This window comes from Zootermopsis nevadensis, unplaced genomic scaffold, assembly GCF_977971745.1.
Source record: "Zootermopsis nevadensis isolate Lab colony 2312 unplaced genomic scaffold, Znev_1.0 Znev_ptg000031l, whole genome shotgun sequence".
Taxonomy (NCBI): Eukaryota; Metazoa; Arthropoda; class Insecta; order Blattodea; family Termopsidae; genus Zootermopsis; species Zootermopsis nevadensis.
The window spans coordinates 4,599,140-4,608,514 of NW_028259163.1; the positions used below are offsets into that span (position 1 = coordinate 4,599,140).

Consider the following 9,375-nt stretch of genomic DNA (forward strand, 5'->3'; position numbering starts at 1 on the left):
ACCCTCACGAATTTGAGGAAGTCTTTGACATTCAAATTACTTCATGCGATTCTCTAAAAATATCCGTAGACAATAAATAAAATCATGCACAAAACGTAGCGAAATTTTTAACGACATTAATCGTGGAAAAATTGTAAAGTGAGTTGTCAGGCTATCACGGTGATTTGTGTGAAGATAAAGAATTGTGTTCTGGGATGTTTCAGCTTGTAGTCAGATAAGAATTTACCGACTTTTCGGAGGTGTTTACAGTCTCCATATTCAAGGCGAGGACTTATCGGTCTTACGATGGAGACAATACCTCTAAAAAGAAGGTCAATTTCTACGTAACTACATGCCCCAAATAACAAAAGACAGTCATGTTCATACGAAACCACGCAAACCATAAGATTACTTCCTTTTTTTAATTTATGTGAGCAGTAACACGTGTTAATTGTTATAATTGTATAAGGTTAACGCATTGTCATCAATTCAAGTCGAAATCAATTAGACATATTTGGATAAAATCTAATTTAAAACCTTCTAAATGCAGTTAAGAAAGAAGGCATTGAGGATAATACGTGTATTTGTGTACGAAATATACTTTCAAAGATTTTAAAAATCACTTCCTGAGTAGTGAATTAATTTATTACGGATTCCTGTCAGATCCAGGAGCAACATAAATTAAAACATTCCAAGAACGTATTTGGAGAACTCTTGAGTATTTGGACACGGACTGTACCTTTCCAGTTTACAAGTTTGTGTAACATTCTGTAATCTGGCACAAATAATTTCACGAAAACGTACTTGAAGTAGGGTAAAAATACATCCCAAAACCAAGCGAGAGTGAAATGCATTAAGTCATGCTATTAAAGCCTTTAGCACACAAATTCTGTGCTAAAATTTATGACGTATTATTTGGAAATCATATAAAAAGAAACCGTTCCCTAATTGATTTTTAAACGACTGCATACTCGTACATCTCTCAACATCGCACCTGGAACTAGCAGATCTTGGAATATAATATACGTTAATTATATTATAAAATGGAGAAATCTCAGGCGATAAAGCTTACGGTAAGTATAACATTCAACATTCAATGATTCCAGTTAGTCAAAAAACATTTGTTATAAAATACAAGTATCTGCTGGTATAAGACACTTTTGAGTGTAGATACGAGGTGCGATTGGAAAGTTTCTAGACTGTGTCAATAAAGGGCGAACCGGATGTAGTACGTACTTCTTCCGCTAGGGAGTGCTGCCTACATTCATAGTGAATCAGTGTGCCAGCCGGCATCATCGAATTAACATTTGTTTCTTAGTTACGGGCGTTTTGGTAGTGCATTACACCGACCCTCCTGCGATTTCGGAATGGCGGATTTTCATCAACAAATCAAATTTTACCAAAGACTCGCCAAAACGGTTACGGAAACCTATGAAATGCTAAAGCAAGCATTTGGGGAGTCCGCAATGGGTCGTGCACAAACTTTTGTGTGGCATTCACGTTTTAAAAATGGCCGAACCTCTGTCGATGATGACGAGCGTTCTGGACGATCATTTTCGAGCACAACGCCCGAAAATGTTACGAAGATTCGGCAGGCCATTCACTAAGATCGACGTCGCACCATCAACGACTTGTGCGACATTGTTGGGATAGGCTATGGGACCTGTCAGCTGATTCTAGAGGAAGAACTCCACATGCGACGCATCATGACAACGCGCCAGCGCACACCGCCCTCAAAGTTCGGCAGTTTTTGACCTCAAACACCATGGCCGTCATCCCGCACCCTCCTTATTCGCCGTGTGACTTCTTCCTCTTCCCAAAGATGAAAATTCAGCTAAAGGGAAGGAGATTTGAGACGATAGAAGAGATTCAGGCAGAATCGCAGATGGTGCTTGACAGGCTGACAAAGAAAGATTTCCAGGGATGCTTCCAGGCTTGGCAGCGGCGCTGGGATCGTTGTGTTCACTCCCAGGGGAACTACTTCGAGGGTGATGGATGAATTTAATACCTGAGATAAGTGTACAGGTTTTTATAGGCGCAGTCTGGAAACTTTCCGATCGCACCTCGTACATGATGAAATAAAGTGTCCCAGAAATATGTATACATATATTAATACAGAATTTCAAATTTCTAAGTCAGTAGCTCACCGTTATCAACTATGCAACGAAGCTAACGGTGGCCATTTGGGACATACACACTTTATTCACATATTCACTAAGTGCCAATATTGACGTGTGTAATAGCTCAGCGTATTGACATGTCTTAATATTATTCGCTGATACATATATATATATATATATATATATATATACACACATATTTGTATGGCACGTTGCATTAAAAAATCACTGCTTATCAAATAATTCCATTCGTGTCTTAATTTGTAATATAGATCAATATAAATTATTATTTTCTTCCTAAATATATTTCAGCCATGTAAATGTTTTATATAATCTATGTTTCCAAATCTTATAAACCTGAGATCACTACTAACATTCCGTTTTCTTTCTGCAATGGCTTTAAATTTTGGTTTTCACTCAATCTGTAGGCAGTCTTGTTCCTACAAGAAATTTTGTTTTATTTACTGTTGGTCCGTCACGTAACATTCGACCCCCCCCCCCCACCCACAAAATAAGCATCGACCACAAATTACGTTTTCATAGTAAGTGACGTCATTATTGATCATTTCGTGAAGTCATTTGGTCAAACAACTTAGTTACAGTTAAACTAATACTCAGACCAATTTTGCACCTTACACCTGTTATTGGTCTCGCCCAAATCTAATGCGCATGCCCCGTATGAAAATCTGAACTGTACACTGAATAAACCTCACAAGAGATTTTAAGTGTTGTCGTAAGGACAGATTAGCCAACCTAAGACTAATTATATTATTTCAGAATTTCTTTGTAAATAATTACATTTCTTTGTTACAGATGGTGATCGTGACATTTCTTCATCTAATTTCGTCGAAGACAGTATTCACTCAAACTGCAGGCTTCAAATGTGTGACAGTAGGGAGATTCCCAAATCCAGATGACTGCTCTAAATATTATCAATGTGTACAACGTTCTGGCCAATTGATTCTCGGCGACATGAAGTGCCCGAATAAGCTACTCTTTGACTCGTATTCGCGATTTTGTTTAAGCGAAGACGATGCTGTTTGTGAAACTTCATTTACATCTACAACTGAGCCTACATCTACATCAACCGAATCTACATCTACATCAACCGAATTTACATCTACATCAACTGAATCTACATCTACATCAACTGAATCTACATCTAAAACTGATTCTACACCTATAACTGGATCTACATCTACAACTGATTCTACACCTATAACTGGATCTACATCTACAACTGATTCTACACCTATAACTGGATCTACATCTACAACTGATTCTACACCCATACCTGGATCTACATCTACAACTGATTCTACACCTATAACTGGATCTACATCTACAACTGATTCTACACCTATAACTGGATCTACATCTACAAGTGGATCTACAACTACAAGTGGATCTACATCTACAAGTGGATCTACATCTACAACTGATTCTACACCTATAACTGGATCTACATCTACAACTGGATCCACACCTACAAGTGGACCTACTCCTACATCTACAAGAGGATCTACGCCTACAAGTGGATCTACACCTCCAAGAGGATCTACGCCTACAAGTGGATCTACACCTCCAAGAGGATCTACGCCTACAAGTGGATCTACACCTCCAAGAGGATCTACGCCTACAAGTGGATCTACACCTCCAAGAGGATCTACGCCTACAAGTGGATCTACACCTCCAAGAGGATCTACGCCTACAAGTGGATCTACACCTCCAAGAGGATCTACGCCTACAAGTAGATCTACACCTCCAAGAGGATCTACACCTACAAGTGGATCTACACCTCCAAGAGGATCTACACCTACAAGAAGATCTGCAAACTACAAGTAGATATACATCTACAAGTGGATCTACATTTACACCTACTCAGTCGCCTAAGTCGTGCGTAGGACCTGGATTCTTCTGCAATTCCGCCTCATCATTTACGTATTGCGCAGACGTAAATGCACCTATCCTACCAGGCAACATAAATTGTCCGACGGGTTATTTCTGCAATCGAAAGTGCGCAAATCCATCCATAAATCATGTCTTCCTTTGTTGATATGGATTATCTTCATTATCCATCTTCATATAAACATTATCTAATGGTGACTTGCCACACCCGTAGACACATTAGGCTCTATCCTTGTACGATTAAATAAAGTTTAAGTCTACCGAAAACTACTTAAGTAACTTTCTTTCTTATAGAACACTGGCGAACATTTTAAAAGTGGGGTATCATAAACAAACACCAGATTTTTGAAAGGAAACCACTCTGTCCTCTGTAAAAATCTTGCCTTTAAACTTTTTTCGTTTAACAAAACGAGAAGCAACGTCTCTAATGGGACTGAATATGATATAAGTGACAAAAATATTGTACTCAAATATCAAAAAGCGATAAAACATTGAAACTATGAATGAGCAAAAACACAAAAATATGAATCCAGGAAGCAGTAGAATATTTTTGTAAATGCAAGGAAGAAAATAAAATATTTAAGAAGTGTTAAGGGATCTCTTAGATTAAAATATCTTAAAAATACGTATGTTCATTCAGAGACCAATACCAGAAGCATCCCAAGATAAACGATGAAACAGTACTCAAAAGAGGTGACGTTAATTTATTTCGAATTGTTTCTAAATTATAGTTTACAATAACCACACAATCCCAAGTCACATATACTTTGATGTTCGTACGCCTTGTTATGTAACACAACTTTCAGTTCTCAGCGTGTCGAACAAACAATTATGGGCGACTCTCATTATACGCGATTTTGATATCCGCTATTCCGCATATCAGCGGTTTTATGTTAAATTACATGGAGCAACGTCATCCTACCCACATCCTAGCCTCAGACCTCGATGAATCTTATTAAGATTTATCAGGGAATGTGACGCTGATGACAAACTTAACACCGGAGATTTCTGCGAGGCGATTGTTAAACGTTTCTCGTTTTACGCGTTTTCAAAATTTGTAGCGGACCACAAGAATGCAATACCCGTGTATAATGAGAGTCGTCCGTGTGGTGCGTGAAACTCAAAGTTCGTGACAAATGTTTGTTCTGAAGAAATAAAATCCCGAAACAATAAAAGTTAGTGGTAGACCAAAAGTTACTGAGAATGTGTTACTTCAACCAAATTATATTTCATACAAGTTTGCTATAGTTTGAAGATAACGTCTGTTTGAATGTGAAATGATAACTCCAACGCCGTGTTAGATACTTATTTAAAAGCCCGTAACGGCGTAATAATCACGAAACTTTATGAAAACAGATAATGATTACTAAATTACAATTTACAATACGACAAATCAGATGGTTTCAGATTCATTTTTTTTGTAATTATTAAGATAAATACGCCTACTTTAATAATTTTGTTCTTTAATAGGTCTGTCATTATGAAAGAAGCAGATGTAATAATAAATAGGAAATGTTGTTTATCAATAAAGAGGAAAAATGTGACGCAACTTGTTTATTCTACCTACGTTTCAAATATTCCTGTCCGAATGAAGAACCAATGGGGACAAAGGAGCAGCTTAGTCCATAATTTATGGCTACCAGGATTTTATGACTAAGGAGGAAATACAGTTTTAATTAGATTGTTTTTAAGAACGAAAACATTCGATCTCGATGTAGAAATTAAAACATATTTCTAGAATGAGACATTTCAGTGACAACACATCCTTGCAATCTAAGACACACAGTTCCAAATTCGGTCCAAACACCAGATACCCTTGTAAAGTTTGTGTAGGACAACGTCATTTAGATATGCTTCAACCGAAGCATATCTAAATGATATTTAAGAATTCAGACCGTACCGCAAAGAAAACACTACACTCTACCATTACAAAGATCAACTCTTTAACGCTTACGAAACCCAAGAAAAGATAAAGCAGCTTTATCTATTGATGAAGCTATTCGGACAGAGAGTAACTATTCAATTTTAAGGGATGAAATGAGTTATGTTAATATTCCCTGATATTACCCAATTTAAGGTAATCGAATAATTATAGAAAATGTAACGATAAAAATTTATATCAAAAGACGGGAGATGTGATAACAGGAACACAGCTCACATTGCGGACATGAGAAATACACGCAAAATTTTTAAACGGGAAACGAACGTTAGGGATTATTACAGACACCTAAGCGTAGAGAAGCGGATGCACTGGTTTAAACTGGCGCATGATTGTAACCAATAGTAGTATCTTATGAATTCGGCAATGCAATTTCGAGGAATATTCTGACCAAATGAACAACTATCAGCATCATAATACTACTCCGCTAAATTTATATTTTGTATTTGTGAACAATGAAATATCCCGCATAGCTGTTCCTGCCATCTGTTGGATACAAGTTGAACTATCTCAGTCGATGGGATGAACTATCGCGCCAATGCGATGTATCGGTGAGCGGGTGTACTAATTTGACTTCAGGACAGTAAAGATTAAATCAGTAAAAAAAATATATATTTTCACGGTGAATACGTAAAGGCTATACACAGCTTTAGACAATCATCTTCATTCCAGTCACTGATACTATCTATCTTTTTTCACAAACACCACAAAAGCGTTTTACAGTTCCCCTAGAAATTTTACTTCGTTGTTAGTTTATTGTCTTTTAAACATGTGGACAGAAAAATTAAAATGCCAGAGAATAAGACTTCGTAACGACTAACCTCGAAATTTGTGGGCGTGTCTCGAAATGTCAGGGTGAGATTGTAGGACACAATACAAATTAAAGACGACGTTATGGGCAATGCATGGTAGCATGCATTGGGATAACAAAATTTACACACAAAGTTTCAGTTGGAAAACTTTAAGGTAAGCTAAAACTCGAACGATTTCGACATAGATGGGTATTTCGTATTAAAATTAATTTTCGGGATACAGGTTGGATTGGATTCATCTCGCTCAGAACAGGAAATATCAACCGGCTTTTGTAAACAGGGTAATGAAACTATGTTTCATAACAGGTAGCTGTTCTATTTAACTATTTCTTATTTTATTTAGTGTTCTGTCTGACGACGGGTCCATATGAACAGGATCCTTCCATCCTTTTCTCGGACTGGGACCTGTTCATATACGTTCTTGGCAGATGATCCAGAAGTGGTTTGCCATTGCCTTCTTCTGTGTGTGAATGGAGTAATTGTTGGGATGCCACGGAGGAAAACTCCGTGTTGCCTAGACCACGGCCTTGGCCAACACAAGTTATAAATTCGGGCACCGCCGGGAATCGAACCCGAGACCCCAGGATTACAAGGCCAGCGTTCTAACCGCTAGACCACCTCATCTTATTATTATTTAGTGTTCTGTCTGACGACGGGTCCATATGAACAGGATCCTTCCATCCTTTTCTCGGACTGGGACCTGTTCATATACGTTCTTGGCAGATGATCCAGAAGTGGTTTGCCATTGCCTTCTTCTGTGTGTGAATGGAGTAATTGTTGGGATGCCACGGAGGAAAACTCCGTGTTGCCTAGACAACGGCCTTGCCCAACACAAGTTATAAATTCGGGCACCGCCGGGAATCGAACCCGAGACCCCCAGGATTACAAGGCCAGCGTTCTAACCGCTAGACCACCGTGGCAGGTTCTATTTAACCGTGCGACTATAATTTTATAAAGAAAATCTACTCCACAGAAGGGAAAACGTGATGTTGGTAGACCACGTAAATGTTGTAACGATAACGAAACGGACTTTAAAGACCTCTTATTGGAAAGCAGAAATATAAAACAGTTAATGTGAGGTTTGTGAGAGATATTATTCATCAAAGAAATATCGACGTCAGAGCAGGCGAGTGCTAACAAGCTTAAATATCTCGTAGTTAATTAAGTACGTTCATTTATTCACACCTCCTCACACGCATTTCGTTAGAACGTGAATCTTCTACTGTGAAAATGACGGTTAAATATAACTACAGCGGAACAGGTTCTGAGAACTGACACTAATTCTCTGGACAGAAATAAGTCAACATGAAACTAAACTGACATCTACCATTACGTGTAGCTTCTCTTACTTAACTATCTGCACACAGCAAAATTCAAAACTTTAGCTGTCATTTACTTAATTAATCACCAATTAAGGACGTAGTTTACCAAGACGTTACCAACAACGACATCTGAAACGCTATTAAACTTCTACCACACACGACAAGACGTTATAACCCAGAAGTCAGCCATCTTAGAATCAAATTCCAGTTCGTGCCAACTTCAGCAATGAACGCGCATCGTCCGGATGTTTTGGTGGGGACATTATGCAGTCAGTGCAGTGCGTCTGACAACGACAGAGAAAGAAAGAACTTCTGACACGTGTAAAAGTAGGTAGAGGAGTGAAAACGTAGACCGGAGACTGCCAAATGAAAGCTGCGATAATAATACGCCCTCCTGTGCGAAGGAAATATTAAGCACTCAATCCAACACAGTTTCAACAGGTTAGGAAACGTATACACAACGTACAAATATCGACATTTTACCCAGAATAGGTAATTTTACCTTGCAAATGGCACCAATGACGTCAGATTTGCCACGTAAGTGCCTGAACGCATTTCTTTATGGGTGAGAATGACATAACTATGGGGGAATCCCTAATAATATTACGTAGGAGCTTTTATGGCTGGGGAATCCTTATCAAGTCACTTAATAAACAATGACTGTTGTGGGTTTACACGTAAAGTATATGTTAGTTACCACATTTTAAACAAAACCTCAATTTGTCCACAAATTTCGGTGAAAATATCCAATATAAAATTTCATAAAAAATCAGTCCAACCGATGTTATATGTGAACAAACGCATTCATGACGAAGCTAAGTTTCGTATTTTTTTTTGGAAATTTTTGTTGTTAACATGCCTAATATGGTTTCTGCCCAAAGAATACACCAAAATAATTTCTTGTAAAAAATATTAAAACATCTAATAAAAGTCTGTGTTACGTAAGTAAGATCCACGTCATTAGACGAACTTAGCAGTGGAGGTATAGCTCCACATATTTCAACCTCAGTACCAGAAAAAGATATGTATGAGCTTTAAGCCCTGATCGTTTAAACCAGTGGTACTCAACCTGGGGTACGCTTACTTCCGGGGGTAGGCGAAGACATCTTATGGGGTACGTGAAATTTAAAATAATATATATTATTTTATGACAAACACTGAATAATCAGTAATGTAATTTATTTAATTTATGTTAGATGTATATTATATACTATGTATAACTTGAATTGTACACCAACAACTTTGGGGGTACAAAGTTGAAGAGAAATTATATCTGGGGGTACGCGAAGACATCC

General features: G+C 37.9%; 1 protein-coding gene across 1 annotated transcript; it reads left to right on the forward strand.

Moving 5' to 3' along the window:
• Nucleotides 1-937: 937 nt before the first annotated feature.
• LOC110834435 (uncharacterized) lies at nt 938-5,551 on the forward strand. The gene is made up of 2 exons (XM_087359256.1): nt 938-1,052; nt 2,913-5,551. The coding sequence occupies exons 1-2, from the start codon at nt 1,023-1,025 to the stop codon at nt 3,942-3,944; spliced, it is 1,062 nt and encodes a 353-aa protein (XP_087215382.1). The 5' UTR covers nt 938-1,022; the 3' UTR covers nt 3,945-5,551.
• The last annotated feature ends 3,824 nt before the right edge of the window (nt 5,552-9,375 follow it).

Bases quoted from the DNA above. Each gene is read 5' to 3' on its own strand.
- LOC110834435 (XM_087359256.1), top strand. From the start codon at position 1,023: ATGGAGAAATCTCAGGCGATAAAGCTTACG. The intron at 1,053-2,912 runs GTAAGTATAACA...TCTTTGTTACAG, and splicing joins CTCAGGCGATAAAGCTTACG to ATGGTGATCGTGACATTTCT.